This window comes from Pleurodeles waltl, chromosome 8 (assembly GCF_031143425.1).
Source record: "Pleurodeles waltl isolate 20211129_DDA chromosome 8, aPleWal1.hap1.20221129, whole genome shotgun sequence".
Lineage (NCBI taxonomy): Eukaryota > Metazoa > Chordata > Amphibia > Caudata > Salamandridae > Pleurodeles > Pleurodeles waltl.
Genome location: NC_090447.1, coordinates 125,980,474 through 125,998,403, shown reverse-complemented (window position 1 = coordinate 125,998,403; position 17,930 = coordinate 125,980,474). Strand labels below are relative to the sequence as shown.

The window sequence follows — 17,930 nt, the reverse complement described above, 5'->3', positions numbered from 1 at the left end:
ATGAAGAAGGCTGTATTTTGTCTATCTGGGAAAATAATGCTTTCTGTGTGAGCACAAACAGAGGAGATGGTAATGTGTTCTATTAGATCACCTGTGCAGCTTTGCTAAAGTCCTCCTGCAAGGGACAAAACACACCTGATATTAAAGCTCTTTTGCAGTTTGGAAGTGGAATAAACAAAAAGATAAAGTAAACAAGAGCAAAACACAAGCATTTTGAAATTTATTGTGTCTGCAGCCCTTTTGATCAAGAATGCGTAGTGGTTCCCCCAATGTTTTCTGGAAGGATCTATCTGTGATGCCTTTGTGCAGCATAGAATTGGGACATTAACCAAACTATTTAGCACAATGACATTGTTCTCTAAAGGGGGAATTTTAAGGGCCTGAACCATCGCTTAGTTGTATTGGTTGCTAACATGTGGACCTTATCTTAGTATCTCAATGCACCACAGTGGCTGAGCCATTTATCTTTCCGCTGTCTATGCCCTGGAAGATTGTTCCACTCCATCAAACTGACCATAAGGTGGTATTGACAGTGGCCTAAAGATTACACATCAGTTCTGATAGAGACATCTAGATGCAGATTCCTTACCTTAGACAGACTTTCCCCAGGCATTAGACTGGATCTGGAAGACTTTTCTTGAGCAGTACCCCTGCACACTGTTGGTGAGCTTCATTCCGTTCCTTGCGGTGCCGCATGTGCCGTAGTGACGACGTGGTCACCTGTATAGGCGCGCCAGTGTCAGTTCTTTTCTTTCTGCGCCAATTAGTACAGATCCAGGAAGAGCTACCCCTCTTGGTTTTTGACAGAATTGTTTCAATGTTTTGTCGAAGTTTTTTTCGGTGTGTCTAGGATGTCTTCTACAAAAACAGGTTTAAAACCATGTGATGCCTGTCACTGCGCCATGTCGGTTATAGGCCAAGAGGTCTCAAGTACGACCAAGACTACAAGTTGTGTTTCACCTGCTGGGCCATGGTCCCATAGCGTTCGAGGGAGTGGTCCCTGAAGCTGCTAGCAGCCTGGCAGGCACTGCGTTGTGCGACTCCTCGGAAGTCTCGGTTGCGATCGAGGGGAAGATTGCAAGACTGCTCCAGCAGGCCCAAGTCCTCTTTGTCCTATTCTAAGTCCTTGGGACTCTGGAGAGAGACTCAAGAAGCACCAGAAGTCGAAGCATACTTCAACTTCTCCTTGTCTATCGGCTGATACGATGAGTATGGAGCATCGGCGTTCCTAGCACGATTCTGCGGAGCCGCTGCATGCATCTACTTCGCGCCTCCTTCCCTATCCAGGAGCCGAAGCGACCCCTGCTCAGAGTTTAGCTAGGGCATGCGCCATGTATTTGAGCAGGTAGTCCCTTCCGGCGCACCTTTGGGCCACAAGGGGCCAGAGGGGGCACCATCAGGTTCTGCACCGGCAGCTTCGGCCTCAGATCCGATGTATCCCCCATGGATCCATTCTCCTTCTGGACTGACGTATGTCGTACCACCGCGACCTTCCACGACATTGGTCCTGACTCCGATACCCCCCCGGTGCCAGTCCCATTCTGATGCCAGACAACTCTGAGTCGGAAGGTCTGTCGATCAAAGCCCATTCCGGCGACGGCAGGACTCCTACATTCTAGCTTTCAGACAGAGCCATATTCCAAAGGCCTAGGCATGGGAGAGGATTTGGAGTGGTCACTGGACCCTTTAGAATACCAGTTGGAGACATCATTGGACTGGTGTGAGGAATTGGGAGAAGCCAGTGGGCTGGATACTCTCCAGATACTGGCTTGCTCTCTCTCCCTACTGTGGCTACGGAGGAGGGACAATCTTTTGCAATGGTGATTAAGAGGGCAGTGGAGGTTCTCTACCTCGAACTACCCTTTGTGGCGGTCAAGACTAACATCTTGACTGATGTGCTTCAGCCTGGAGGTTGCTCATCAGAACCCCTGATCCCCTTTAGTGAAGCACTTACAGATGTCCATCTGGAAACTTGGTCCAAGCCCAGCACAGGGTCTCCTGTGAATAGGACAATTGCCCGCCGCAATCTCCCCGCCCAAGGGGCCCCATCTTTCCTCACCCTACACCCCATCCCTAAGAGCTTGGTTGTCCAAGCCTAAAGCTCCCATGGTGTGTTCCCTTCCGCTTCCCCCGGCAGGGAATCCCGAAGGCTGGTCTCATATGAAAGAAAATATTTTCTTCCAACAGCCTAGCGCTGAGGTTGGTGAACAACATGCCTTTTGGGCCGCTACTCCCACACATTGTGGGACACGGTTGCACCAGTGGTGCCACAGGTCCTGGGAGGAGGCCTTGGCTTTTCTATTCCAAGCAGTGAAGGATGGGAGGGATGCAGCCAAGTTTACCATCAGGTGTGATTTGGATATGACCAACTCTCTAAGCAGAGCGGTTTCATTGAGGGTGACGTTTTTCCATCACACCTAGCTGAGAACATCTGGCTTTTCAGGGGATGTCTAGGAAAAATTACAAATATGCTCTTCGGTGAAACACATTTCTTCGGAGAAAAGGCAGGCTCAGCGCTGGAACGCTTTAAGGACTCATGGGCTATGGCAGAGTCAATGGACCTCTCAGTGACTCCTGGTCCCCAGTCTGACCTTTGTCCCTTTCATGGCTACGGAAGGGGCAAGCCACCCGCCATCGCTATGCCAGCCACTGTCCAGCGCAAGCTCCCCAAGCTTTACATGGACAGGGGTGCAGACCATTCCGACCCTGCTGGTCAGGTAGGCAGGGGACAGCCACAACCACCAACCCCTCCAGCAACTGCAGCTTCCAAGCCCTCCTAATCTTGTTCTGAAGACCATGGGAGTCCAGTTGGTGGGAGAATCCAACACCATCTCCACCAATGGCAGGCTATTACTTCAGACAAATGGGTCTTGCAGATTATTTGAAGAAGCTACTCCCTTCGAATCCTCCCCTTCTCCTATACCTCCAACACATGATCGACTGATGGAGGATCATTTAAACTTGCTTGACGAGGAAGTTGTGGCTATCTTGGCCAAGGGAGCTAAAGGGAGGGTTTCAATATCAGAAGTAGGCAGTGGTTGTTATTCCCGCTGCTTTCTGATACCCAAAAAGAACAAGGGTCTTCAGCCTAACATAGACCTCCGAACCCTCAGTCTCTTCCTCAAAAAGGAGGAATTCAAGATGCTCACTTGGCTCAGGATTTGTCTGCCCTAGACCAAGGAGACTGGATGGTAGCATTTGACTTGAAGTACACGTATTTCCAAATTCCCATCCTACCTGTCCACAGATGTTACCTGCGGTTTATGGTAGGACATGAGCACTTTCAGTTCACAGTGCTCCCCTTTGGCCTTACCAGTGCCCCTCGAGTGTTCACCAAGGTGATGGCGGTGGTCGCAACTCTTCTGCGGAGATCAGGGGTGGCAGTCTTCCCCTGTCTAGATGACTGTCTGTTAAAAGCTGGCTCGCCTCAGGCTGTCATCTCCCCCCTCCAGATTACAGCGGACCTCCTGCATTCGCCGGGATTCAATATCAACGTGCTGGAGTCACACTTGACTTCTTCTCAGACACTCCCTTTCATCTGAGCTGTTTTGGACACAGTGCAGTTTCAGGCTTCTCCTCTCGACCACCAAGTCCAGGATATTTTGCTATGATACTGATGTTTCGGCCTCTATCCTGCATTTCGGTGCGAATGACTCTGAGCCTGCTGGGCCTCATGGCCTCCTCATCTTGGTGGTAACTCATGCCAGATGGCATATGTGGGCCCAGCAGTGGGATCTGAAGTTCCAGTGGGCGAAGCATCAGGGGATTCTCTCCAACATGGTCCAGATCTCGGAGGGAACTGCAAAAGACCTGCAGTGGTGGATGGCAAACCGCAATTGGGTCAGATGCAGACCCTTCTCCCTTCCCTCTTCCCCCAACTAGATCTCACAGTAGTGACAGATGTGCCAGTCCTGGGATGGGGCAGCTATCTGGGAGAGATGGAGATCAGAGGACTGTGATCTCTGGCAGAATGCAAACTGCACATCACCTTGCTGGAGCTCCCAGCGATCAGACTGGCATTGAAAGCCTTCCTTACTTCTATTAAGGGATGGCAGGTGTTCACGGACAACACCACCACCATGTGGTACTGCAACAAAGAGGGAGGGGAGGGGTCGTGAACCCTATGTCAAGAGGTCCTGCATCTCTGGACATGGCTGGGACAGCAGGACATATCCCTGGTGGTTTAACAACTGGCAGGTTCTCTGAATGCCAGGGCAAACTAACTCAGCCGCCGTTGCCTAGCGAATTACGAGTGGCATCTCCATCGGGAGGTGGCTCAAAGTCTCTTTGAGCAGTGGGGAGAGCCTTGGTTAGATCTGTTCGCCTCTGAAGAGAGCGCACAATGTCAGCAGTTTTCCGTACTGGAGTTTCCAAGGGGGCTCTCGCTAGGAGACGCTTTCCATCTCAAGTGGAGCTCAGGCCTCCTGTACACCTCTCTGCCCATACCACTTCTGTCCATTGTTCGCAAGAAGATCAAGAACGACTGAGCCCAAGTAATCCTTGTGGCTCAGGACTGGGCATGAAGAGTATTGTATTCCAAGCTGATTAGCATGAGCATCAATCCTCTGATCAGGCTGCCCCTTTGGGAGGATCTTCTGTCGCAGCAGCAGGCGAGGATCCTCTACCCAAACCTGTCAACTCTACGCCTTCTTGGCTGGAGATGCAGTGGCAGTTGACGTTTCTTCTCCCCGCCCCCGAAGTCTGTAATGTCATTCTGGCAGCCAGGCGTCCCTGCATCAAGACGGTGTATGCCTGCAGATGGCAACAATTTGTAAATTATTGTACAGAAAAATCTATTGACCCCTTTCTGCTTCTCTTTCTGATATCCTTCTTTTCATTCTTACCCTTAGCCAGCAGGGATCTGCTCTGGGTACTCTTAAGAGTTACTTTTCTGCTCTGTCTGCCTTCCTGCGGCTGCCTGACCAACCCTCTCTCTTTTGGTCCCCTTTTGTAAATAGATTTCTCAATAGGTTGTACATATGTTTCCCTCTTTGTTCTTCATTATGCCTCAGTGGGATCTCAATCTGGTTCTCACATTCATGACGTGTGCTCCTTTCAAACCTCTGCATAGTTGTTCCCTCCGTCTGCTCCCCATCAAGACAGCCTTTCTAGTGGCAATAACATGTGCCCAAAGGGTGAGTGAGCTGCAGGCTTTGTCATCCAAGCATCCATTTCTGTCCATTTTTCGAGAAAAATTGGTGCTTTGCAGTAGGGCCTCTTTCCTCCCAAAAATTATGACTCCGTTCCTTATGGGCCAGTCAGTCACCCTGCTCACCTTTTACATTCCTCCACGCCCCTCTAAAGAAGAGGAGCGACTGCACTGTCTGGACCCAAAAAGAGCATTGTCATTCTACCTTGACTGCACACAAGAGTTCTGGGTGGACGACCAACTCTCCGTGCGACATGTTGGAGAAAAGAAAGGTCGAGCAGTATAGAAGTGAACCATTTTGCGCTGGGTTGTTCTCTGTTTTTTTTTTTTTTTTTTTTTTTGAGTCCTCATATATAGCCATATACAGACAAGATCAACCACATCAAATTCAGAACCAGGGTCTTGGCACAGTGGACCACCTGGGCTCAGATAGCAAAAGGCCCCAATCAGCCTTAGGGAAGGAGGGCAGCGTTAATCCGCCCTCAACTTCCAGGTTAATAGATATTAAAAGCTTAATCATTGAACTCATACAGGAACCAAGACTCAAGCCTGGTTATTTCCCACTGGCCTCATGCCTACCGAGGTGGTTCTATAAAAAACAAAGAAGGGCTCCCACATTCTAAGGGACCTGTCTAAGCTGTTACTACAGTTTAAATCAGATATTCTCTTAACTGACAACAACCAGTCCCTATGAGTAGGGGGAGAATAGGGATCCATTTGATACATATTTCCCGCCGAGCTATCAGAACCAAATAGAAAAAGCAATGCATCAAGGGCCTCTCCAATCTATCTCACAGACTCCTCTCAGCGGTCTCGAACAACCCAAATACTTCCATTGGAAGAGTTAGCTTGCTACGCCTATTTATAATAGATAAAATCGAGCTATCCACTTGTTCCCAAAAAGTATGAATCCCTGGGCACTGCCACCAAAGATATATATCATCTGCCTCCACTAAATCACACTTTGGGCAGCCACTCTTACCTTGGGAAATTATTTTAGCAAACCTTTTAGGAGTCCAGTAGGCCCGATACATGGTGAACAAGTGGTTCCACCGCAAAGGGGCAGATTTAACCACAGACCAGAGAGTCTTCATAGAAGTCCGCCAGAGATAAGGGAGTTCAAGTGCAGGAAATGCCACGTCCCATCCCTCTACAGAGGGTGGGCAAGATGCCTTTTCAGCTTGTATAGGTGCCCAATACCACTTGGAAACCTCTTTCTTTTAGCTTAATTGACCGGTAATTTCCTTCTCCCATCCTGTAGAACACCCAGCCTCAGGTTCTCCTTGCAACCGTCCTTTAATTTGCAGGTATTTAAACCTAGATAATTTAGCATTGGTTACTTCAGATAGGGATTCCCAAGAGCTAACCAAGCCCCCATTGACTAATTGTCCCCACTGCACAATACCTCCCTCTATCAGTGGTTTAGCTAGTACATGGGTACTCACAAACTTTTTCTCGGGGGCCAAAATTGCAGTATGGTTTGCGGCCGAGGGCCGCACTGAAGTGACAGCGGGGGGCGGGGCTTAGAGGGGCGGGGCTTAGAGGGGGAACAACCACCCCACTCCCTTTTTCAAAACAATGCCCCTAGCCCAGTAACACACACAGCGCGCACACATACAGCGCCATCTGCTCTCACCCCTACCCCAGTAACACACACAGCGCGCACACATACAGCGCCATCTGCTCTCACCCCTACCCCAGTAACACACACAGCGCGCACACACACAGCGCCATCTGCTCTCACCCCTACCCCAGTAACACACACAGCGCCATCTGCTCTCACCCCTACCCCAGTAACACACACTGCGCCATCTGCACACAGCGCCATCTGCTCCCACCCCTACCCCAGTAACACACACAGCGCCATCTGCTCTCACCCCTACCCCAGTAACACACACTGCGCCATCTGCACACAGCGCCATCTGCTCTCACCCCTACCCCAGTAACACACACAGCGCCATCTGCTCTCACCCCTACCCCAGTAACACACACTGCGCCATCTGCACACAGCGCCATCTGCTCCCACCCCTACCCCAGTAACACACACAGCGCCATCTGCACACAGCGCCATCTGCTCTCACCCCTACCCCAGGAACACACACAGCGCCATCTGCTCTCACCCCTACCCCAGTAACACACACTGCGCCATCTGCACACAGCGCCATCTGCTCTCACCCCACCCCAGTAACACACACACACAGCGCACACACACAGCGCCATCTGCTCTCACCCCTACCCCAGTAACACACACAGCGCGCACACACACAGCGCCATCTGCTCTCACCCCTACCCCAGTAACACACACTGCGCCATCTGCACACAGCGCCATCTGCTCTCACCCCACCCCAGTAACACACACACACAGCGCACACACACAGCGCCATCTGCTCTCACCCCTACCCCAGTAACACACACAGCGCGCACACACACAGCGCCATCTGCTCTCACCCCTACCCCAGTAACACACACAGCGCGCACACATACAGCGCCATCTGCTCTCACCCCACCCCAGTAACACACACAGCGCGCACACACACAGCGCCATCTGCTCTCACCCCTACCCCAGTAACACACACACACACACAGCGCACACACACAGCGCAATCTGCTCTCACGCCTACCCCAGTAACACACACTACATTAAAAACAAATAAATAAATAACCAAAGAGCCTTACCTGACTCAAAGCACTGTAAAGATGCCACAAATGTGGAACAGCAGGCAGGCAGGCGGGCAGCAGACGTGGAGCCGGTGACAGGAAGCAGACTACCAAAGCCCCATAAAAGTTAGCTGCAAGCGCTGACTTTTATGGGGCTTTGGCTTCCAGGATCGTCAGGGCAACGCCATAAACAATGGCCGCCGTATGTAAACATAGAGGAGGGCCGCGGGAGCATGCTCCCGCAGCCCTCTTCTATGTTTACATACTGCTGCCATTATGATGTGGCGTTTGGTGTGCGTCTCGCGGGCCGCCAAGCTAGGTCCGTGGGGCCGCTGGCGGCCTGCGGGCCGTACTTTGAGTACCGTTGAGCTAGTACATCCTGGAGACACATCGGAGTACCAGGAGAATTCCAGATTGGGGCCAACTCACTGTAATATGGGATACCCAATCTTCTTCTTACTACATACCAGATACTACAAGCATTAAAGAGAGTTTTAAGTCCAACCTTTTTGTAATACTTGGGATGACCAAATTTATAAAGAAACTGAGTACCCTGGTCTCGGAAGCAACCTATCAGAGCCTGGAATGGGGAGGAGAGGTGTTCCTTATAAAGAAGTGATCTAACATTTTTCAGCTGGAATGCCCAGTAATAGAGCTGAAAATCCAGAAGTGCAATTCCCCCATCAAGCTTTTTCTTTCTAATTTTTTTCCATGCTATTCTGGGTTTTTTATAGGACCAAATGAAGCTAACTAACACTCTCTGCAATCGCCTTAGCCATTCCTTTTTAAAAGATAGAGGGATAGCATGAAAGATAAAGGTGAATTTTGGTAGCATCACCATCTTTATTAAGATTGGGATGATCCCTTTCAGGTCCCTGGGTAGGACACACCGAAGTCAGTGCACTTCATGGCTCCTGGCATTGAAAGTCGTGAAAAGTAAATGATGCCCACGTGCTGAAGGAGCACCCATATAGGTGACCTCAACATCACTACAGGGAGTACGACGCCATGCAGAACCGAACAAAGCCACCTGACGGCACGCTGGGGTAACTGCTCAAGAAAAAAATCTTCCAGATCCAGTCTAACATCTGGGGAAATTCTAAGGGAAGGAGTCTGCGTCTAGATATTGTCTCTACCAGATAATGTGTTACGGAAGGTAAATAACTTGTTCGACTATGCGAATACAATGTGGGTTACCTAAAAACTTGCAGACAAGTCCAAACTCTACAGATCCAGGAAGCCAGAATATTTTCAAATGTGATTCTTTAGAACAAGTGCTCCATTGTTGGAGCCAAAGATAGATTTAAAGAAGTCTGGACACTACATAAGCCCTTTTGAGACAAAGGCTGGGGCACCCCATTATATACCAGGCAGCAATCTCCACTAAACATTGATGCATGCAGTGAACACTCTATTGTCTTAAGGACTTCCTAGTTCCTAATCTCTGTAACTCTTTGAATGGGATCCTGATGGCGGAACCCTTTTAAATGTACTGCAAGCATATGCCGAAAATGAAGTTGTTCATACTGTCTTCCATTATCTGAAACTCACCACACAAAAATCAGAGTTCCTGGGTGTATAATCTATTACAGCAGAATTGTCTGTTCAGAACCAGCTTAACTTCCTGAAACCAAGTGGACTCACACTTGCTTCAGTGCAAAGTTTCTAGGTTCCTGCTAGACTGTATATTCTACTTCAAACAACACTTAGTGGATACTTCTAATAGCAGATTCGTCACCTTTTGAATATCACCACGTGTTAGACTGGATCTGGAAGATGTTTCTCAATAGGCCTTGCGTGCCAGTAGGTGGCACTGTGCGGCTTCCTCTTTGATTGGTTCCACTCCAAAAGTGATGGTTGGAGCCACATGTAGGCACTGCTCAAGCGTGCTGACATCACTTTCTTTCTTTCTGCATCTTCATACGTGGATCTGGAGCTCTTCAGTAGACATGTTTTTGTCTTTAAAATGTATTTCTATTATGTATGGGAGCATTCACCCTCCTAAAACTATAGGATGTACACCTTGTAGAGACTGTCACAAACAAATATCTGTGACAGATCCCCACAAGGTGTTTCTCTGGTGTCTTTGTTCAGGTCATGACTCCAAGTCATGCAAGGACCATGCCTTGATGCACTGAACTCGATCTCGGAATGCAAAACCAAATTGTACATCTCCGAAGACCTCTGAGTTGTGTAAGTCAGGGACATCCTAAAGATGGGCCAAAGGAATTTTTAGGGCTCCCTGTTCAGAACAGCTTTGAATTTATGATCCAATTTCAGCTTCTTTCGCCAGTTCCCTGACAGTGTGCAGGCACACTCACCCAAATTTGAAATGTGTTTACATCTAATATTGAGGGATAGTGACGTGTGTTTTCAATATTGCAACACAGCAGCAGCTCACGAATATTACTGTAAATTATGTCTGTGGCACCCCCTCCTTTCTCATATGTGAGTTCCTGTTTTGATCTAAAGAAACTTTTTTATGGGTGTTGCATTGAATATAGACACAACATTTCTCTGCAAAATGTCCATAATAGAATCCCACACATCACCCACATTAAAAATAAATTAGAGGAAAACAGTATTTAAAACTATCTGTTTAAGAACTATTTAAGCTCATCATGGGAAAACACTGCATAACAGAGCTGGTTCTATCGGTAGTGCCCTCTGAAAGGCTGCGGGCCAGGGCAAGAGCCCACTTTCCCCATGCATTAAGATTTCTCTGGTGTAAGTTCAGTTTCTGCTTCCACTCTACGTTGAGGACATGGAGCCAGCCTGTTTCTGCCATCTGAGAAGTTGCAAGAGGGCTTCAAGGTGCTCCTCTGTCTGGATCCCATGGATCAGCCAAGGCCTCCAGTTGGGATACCACAGTTGGACCCACACTCTGCATCATCAGTGCCTTCTGAACCTGTTTTAGGTTCAGTTTTGACCTTAGACTTGACTCCATGCCCAGCATTATTATCCATGCCAGTTCCTGCTGCATCGTCACCAATGCCGCTGATGCCAGAGAAGAAAGTTGATCCCTTTATTCTGTCCGACTCCAACCCAAATTCTTTATCAATCTCAGCCAAAGTCATGTTCTGGCAAAGTTCAAATGTGCCCAGTACACTCTGGCTCTGATAACAGTGCCTTTGCCTAGGAACGCTGTTCCAACAACTTTTCAACTCAACTAGGGCCAACCAGCTTTTGGTGATGATGATGCCAGTGGGGATGAATTCTCCCCACAATATGATGATGACATTTTTTATCTCGAGCTACCGAAGGCCAGTTGGCTGGACACTTCCCCTAATACAGGGTTTGAATCCCCCAAGTTTCTTCCATAGAAGAGTAAACTTCATTTGCTGTAGTCCTTTAATGGTCAGATGAGGTCTTAGATTTCCAGTTGCCTTCTGTCACAACTGGGACAGACCTAATCTGAACCCCTACTGCCATTCAACAAAGTCCTTACCGACACCATCATGGACATCTGGGCTAAACCATGCTCTCCTTTGAACAGACAGGTGGCACATTGCTAGAGATCTGCTCTGCTTGACCCTCCCTTTCTGATGCAGCGACCTACTCCTGAAAGCCTGGAAGTACAGGATTCCACTTGCAGGGTTAACCTCAGTTCTTCCCTAGTACCAAGGCAGGCAGTCAAAAAGCATTGTGACATCTGGGAATTGGATGTTTTCTTCTGCTAGCCCTGCCTTCTGGACAAACCGGTGGCAGCTGTTTGCTGGGACGGTTACCCCATTCATTAAGGGACATGGTCATAGAGATTCCGCCAGCAGTCCCAGAAGAATTCCTTGCCAACTTGGTACAGACCATTCAAGATGGCCAAGATGCATCAAATACGATAAATGGTGAGGCCTGGACACAACTAACTGTTCAGGCAGATCAGTCGTCACTAGCATGGTGCTCTGATGCCAAGCATGATCGAGATCCACAGGCTTTCAGGCGACGTTCAACCATCGCTCGTGGATATGGGTCTTTGCCTTTTTGGTGAGAACGCTGACTCCATCCTTGATTGCTTCAAAGAGAGTAGACCGAGTGCTTTCTTGATCTCTCAATGCCTGCAAGGCAGTATCTTCAGCAATTTCACCCCTTTTGAGGTATCGCTAGGGGTTTCTCCAACAGGCAGGGCCCACCACCTCAGCAACAGACAATACAGTTCTTTGGGGTTTGGGCTAGGGAATCCAGCAGACAGCATCCAGGCCCACAGGGATGGCAAACCTTCCAGCCCCTCGAGCAGCAGCCTCTAGGCTGCTTTACTTTACCCTTAGCAGGATACTTCCACTCCATGGGAGGCAAGATCAGTCATTTTCTCCATGAGTGACAAGCTCAATATCGTGCAGGTGAATAGTCCAATGAGTCTACACCTTGCCTTTCCCTCCCATCATGCTGCATCTTTCACCAACATCAGAGCAGCTTTCAGAGGACCATGTGTCAATTTTGCGGCAGGAAGCTAAGGCTGTTTTGGACAAAGGAGGCACAGGAAGGATCCCATTCTTTATATCAGAACTAGGTTATTTTCCAGTTATTTCCTTATGATAAAAAGCACAGAAGCCTTTGTCCTATTTTAGATCTTCAACCCCTCAATTCATTCCTGCAGAGGGACAAATTAAAGATGTTCACGCTGGCCCAGATTCCTCTCTCCCTGGATCTCTGAGACTGGATGGTTGCATTAGACCTGTGGGACACCAATTTCCATATCCCTTTACTGCAGTGCAGCAGGCGCTACTTACAGTTCAAGGTCGGCCACGAACATTTTCATTTAGCTATGTTCATATGGCCCCACCAGTGCCCGTCGGGTGTTCACAAAGGCACTAAACGCAGTGTACCTTCGGAGGTTGAGGATACCAGTCATCCCCTTTCTCAATGACTGGTTACAGACTCCATACCAAGGTGAATTTCCTTACATCAGTGGGGTTCATGATCAACGTACTGAAGTCTCATCTGACTCCTTCACATTGGAACCATCCTGGATACCTATCAACGACTCCACGGCATACAGGCTAATATCCCAATGTTTCATCTTCTCCCCATGGTCTTAGTGAGAATGACTCTGAAGCATCTTGGCTTGCTGTCATCCTGCACCTGGCTCATCAACCATGCCCAATGGCACATGCAAGCTTTACAGTGGGACCTGAAATCTCAGTGGGCTCAGCACAAAGGAAACTGTCAGATTCCATCCAAGTATCGGAGGAGATGGCAAAAGATCTGCAGTGGTGGCTACTCAACCGCAACTGGACCCAGTGGCAGACCCCTCTCCCAACCATATCCAAAGTTGACAGTGGTGACAGACTCAACACTGTTGGGTTGCGTAGGTCATCTGGGAGAGATAGAGATCAGAAGACTGCTTCCCCATCAACTTGCTTGAGTTGCAGGTCATTTGCTTGATGTTGAAAGCCTTCCAGCTGTCCATCAAGGGGAGTCTGCTTCAGGTCCTCATGACCAAACCACCGCCATGTGGGGCTGCAGTAATCGGGGCAGGGTGTGGTCCTTGTTCTTGTACCAGGAGTCCAGGTATGGACCTGGCTGAATAGTCAGGGCATTTCTTTCATAGTCAACACTAAATTCCAGTACAGACAAACTCATCCAGCGACACCTAGCCAATTTAGAATGCCAACTATGCCCTGAGGTGGCACAGTGCATCTTCCAGCAATGGGGAGAGCCCTGACTCGATCTCTTTGCCACTGCCGAAAACGTGCAAGGTCAGTGCTTTTGGATGTTGGAGTTCCGAGAAAAGGTTTCTCACAGACAAATACTACCTACAGTGGACCAAGGGACTCATGTATGCCTTCCCGCCACAACCTCTACTGTCCTGAGCTATGAAGAAAATCTGGAACAACCAGGCACAAGCCATGCTAGTGGCTGCGGATTGGGCCAGGAGAGTATGGTACCTGGACCTTCTGGACATGATCCTTTGTCCTTCGATCAGGCTTATGCTTCAGTAAGATCTTCTGTCGCAGCATCCATGACTGCGCAATCTACACCTCCATCCATGGAGATTGTGCAAGGGCAGTTGACTGCATTCAGTCTACCTTTTAAGTTAATGGTTGTCATCCTGGCAGTCATGCATCCTTATATACACTCTGTTTATGATGGATGATGGAGCAAGTTGTGACTTGGTGCGGTACCAATAACATGGACCCTTTGCAAGTCAACCTGTTGGATGTATCACTGTTTGTTTTGACAGAAAATAAACCAGTCCCTAAATCGTTAACCTCACTCTTCCCCAAATGTGAAAAAGAGGAGAGAGTAGAGAAAACAAGCATCATATCCAGGTTTTCCTACATCCTTTCTAATCTCTTCTATCTTATTCAAAAAAAGGTTATTTACCTTGTCACATAAATTCAGTGAAGAAGCTACCCTGCATAGTATTCTTGTAGTGTCAGTCTTTTTCACCACTTGGAAACACTCGTCTGTGGACACCAGCGATCACCTGACCTCCTGAACAGTGCTCTGCACACCTCAAGTCCATCTTGGCCTATCTCAGGTCCACCGCAAACCACCAGACTTGCTTCTCCCTTCATGCAGGGGGAGAATTACTCCACAACACATGCACATCAATTGCTATATGTACCAAGGGTGGAAAATATCTCTGTGCACATCAACCAAATTCAGGAACATAATATTCTCTGATTTCAGTGTTTCAGCTAAGTCCCCTAGGTGGGAAGCTTTCTAGTTCCTACTTTGGGGACTAAAGCTAGAGGAGCAAGATTTAGTAGGCTCCAGCAGAATACACCACTTACTCTGGAGAAAATCTGACCAGGCACAATGAACAATAGTTAGCTTCATAATATCATGGTCAAGTGACCAAACTGCTCCAGGAAATGTCCCTTCATGTCCGATGGGGTCCATATATCTCTACCTATGTAAAGAACAACATGGAATCAACAAACTATTTAGGAGGAATGCTGAATGTTTGTGTTGTCTCACATCTACTCAGATTTTAACAACTGCAAATGTTTGCAGGTAGTTCCAGTGGAGCAACCTAGTCCTTGAGAAGGGTATTTAGTAGGACAAGGTGCTTTACAAATTTTCTAAATAAATTAATTTAACCATTTTTAAACTGTTTGTGTTTCTTTTTTTTTTTTAGCATATATTTAGCACTTGACCACGGTTTAAAAGGAGTTTTTCGTCCTTGTGGCCACATCTGCTCACCTATTGATCTTGTGATTCAACATGTACAAGAAGTGAGGAAGATGCAGGGCAGTACACCTTTCTTGTTTCTTTGTTCATTTACATTGGTTGACCTGAGCTATCTCCCCAAAACATACAATTCTAAACCCTCAAGGCCCTGTTGGTGTATTGCCCAGTGACCAAGCATATTGTCTTGAGGAGGATGCCTTGCTCCCCCAGTAAAGAAAGGGAGCACGGGGCAGGTAGACATGCACCCCAAGATTTAGATTAAGCATTGTCTTGCAAAGAAGTTGGGAGCTGAAGAAGAGATGTTGCTATAAATGTTGTTATGACCATGGATGTATGTTGGGAAGTAACTGTATAGGACAATCATTCTGGTGCATGACTGGTATTTCAGTACCTTCTTTAACAGACACAATATAGAGATTATGTATTAATGTATTTGTTTATTAACTAAATGTTAATAAACATATTTGAAAATAAGATTGACCATTGGCCTGGGTGTAGCATGGATGCATAGTTTTGAAAAAATTTCCACTAGGCCAGACAGCACCAGATCAAATGGCCAGGAGAACATTCCTGGCTAATCAAACATCAGCTTTCCATGGGCATTAGATGTGTAATGCCCTGAAGTGCTTCTGAGCTTAAAGTTAGATCACCATAATATCTTCCCGTTGTCATTAGCACATAAAAATTACCAGTTATTTAATATTCCTATGCCTATATCTAAAACTGCGTTCTACAGAAGTGGAAGCATATTATAAGAAGGAACATTACACATTTTACCAAGGTCATTGCCATTGAGGACAAGTAGATTTCTGTAGCAAGCTGTCCCATGGACAAGTAGATATTATACTAAATTCCACCCCACAATACTCCCCCCCCCCCCCCCCCAACCCAAACCTAGTTTTATGTATGCCAGCATGCAGCAGTGCTGACCGTTGACATCTGAGCAAAACTTTGGTTCCCGGCCACTTATTCTCTTTTTTTTTTTTTTTTACAAATTATACACTGGTTTCAGTGCTGAAATACCGTGAAAGTTGTCTCTAACGCATAAAGTTGCACATTTGTAAGCATTCACAAAGCTCTCTGCTACTCATTTCCCTTTGAGAATGCTAGAGATAGATTTCTGCGGTGGGCTGGTGTAAATGACTTGTCAAGTTGGAAAGGGGAAGTGAACAATTCCAAAATTAGGTAGGTGTTTCCTCATTAAGAAAAAATGCCATCACAGTGACATTTCTCCGTACGCAGCTGTGTGCGGCCAGTGGTTCTTAACCTTTTGACTGCAATCTACACCCACTTAATTATTACTGGAGTCTGGGGACACCTACTGAATCATTACTGGAATCAGGGGACCCCACTGAGTCATTACTGGAATCAGGGGACCCCACTGAGTCATTACTGGAATCAGGGGACCCCACTGAGTCATTACTGGAATCAGGGGACCCCACTGAGTCATTACTGGAAGGCAGCAACGCTTGCTAAGCATTTTCGATGATTTGATACACACAAAATTCAGAAACAAGCAGTCATTAAACAAATACACAAATTATGAAATATTTTATTTCATTCACAAATACAAAAAAATAAATGTTGATTTTAGTGGGAAAGTTGCAGCTTTTCTGAATTCAGTTGACCATCCATACTATAGTATGTTTGATGCATTTGCACTGCTCCCACAAAACGATTCGAGGATGCCAAATTAATATTTAGCCTTCAGTTTCAAATTCCTTCACATTTACAGAACGTTTTACATTTTTAATTGTATATTTTGATCTTTACGTAGATACCGTTTATTAATCTATTAATAATATTTAATTTTCTAAGCAGTCAAGGACCCCGTGAGAAGGCTTCGCGGACCCCAGGTTAAGAACCACTTCGCTTGGCTAAATTGCTTGTGTGGTAATGCCCCAGCACAGTCACTGTTGCAAAGTTTCGCAGATGCAAGGTTTCGCAGCCTAATCTGTTAAACTTGTGAATTCCTGAAATGAGTAATGTCTACTCACATTTTCCAGGAGTAGATGCAGGAAAACACTGGAGCCGACATTTCTATTCCCCTAAGCGTTCTCCAGGCTATACATTCCATTCCATCACAGAAGGGGACCGACCCTATAAAGCCTATATAAAACCTAGTCTTTCAACCCAAGCTGCGGCATTTAAGACACTTAACATAATCAACAGAGGACTAAAAATAAATACAAACCACCTTCATTGACCCTTCCTCGAAGTTGTTGCCTCTGTCGCTGGCCCTCGAGGTTTCACCAAATTGTATGTACAGTGCCAATAGTTGCTTAAATTATTGACAAACAAACCCCAGCTAAAGCTACGGGTGGTGGTGGTGAATTTCTCATCAGCAGGAAGAAGGCTGCTTTTGTGTGTGGGGTGTAATTGGCTGTTCATGTAACAGGGTGATGTGTTCTCTGACCTTATCAAAACGTGAAGGTCGTTGCTTTATGAAGTTGTAATTAAAGGACCCGCAGATTCTCACCCCGCGTTCCACATTCTGTGTTCTTTCCCTTTTACACAGCCGTGCTCAAGTGATAGTTGGGCCTCTCTTGTGTAACCTGCACAGGCTGTAGTGCTGCACAGGAAAGAGAGATGCAGTTTGTGCCGCCATGTTTTCTGTAATCACAAGTTACACACAGGCCCATTGACAAGAACCTGTTCTGTGACCGTGTTTTACTTCCGGGTGACGCTCTCTTGAAGTGTGAGAAGCTGAAAACTCTGGCCACTGCCTTGTCCTGTTTACTGAAAGCTGGATGGTTCTCCTTCCACACTGAATAATCAGCATGTTGTTATTCGTATGCCTAGGATTATTTTTTAAAGTATTGTTATATTTTCATGCACTTACTCTTGTGTGTTTTTTCACTGATTTCGCGTTTTGCTTTACAGATTAGGCCTCACGGATGCCTACCAGTGGTAAGTCTCAAAGGCACTTTTTATAGTTATTTATTTTAAACTCCTGCCTGTGAATGAATGTTTGAATTGTGGGTCCAGT

General features: G+C 47.1%; 1 protein-coding gene across 2 annotated transcripts in view; it reads left to right on the top strand.

Moving 5' to 3' along the window:
• The window catches only part of NARS2 (asparaginyl-tRNA synthetase 2, mitochondrial), a 402,607-nt gene that overhangs the window by 346,907 nt on the left and 37,770 nt on the right, over nt 1–17,930 (top strand). For both annotated transcript variants that reach the window (XM_069203933.1, XM_069203932.1), the window contains exon 13: nt 17,825–17,851. In XM_069203933.1, coding sequence (XP_069060034.1) covers nt 17,825–17,851 — 27 coding nt within the window. The remainder of the gene's footprint in view (nt 1–17,824; nt 17,852–17,930) is intronic.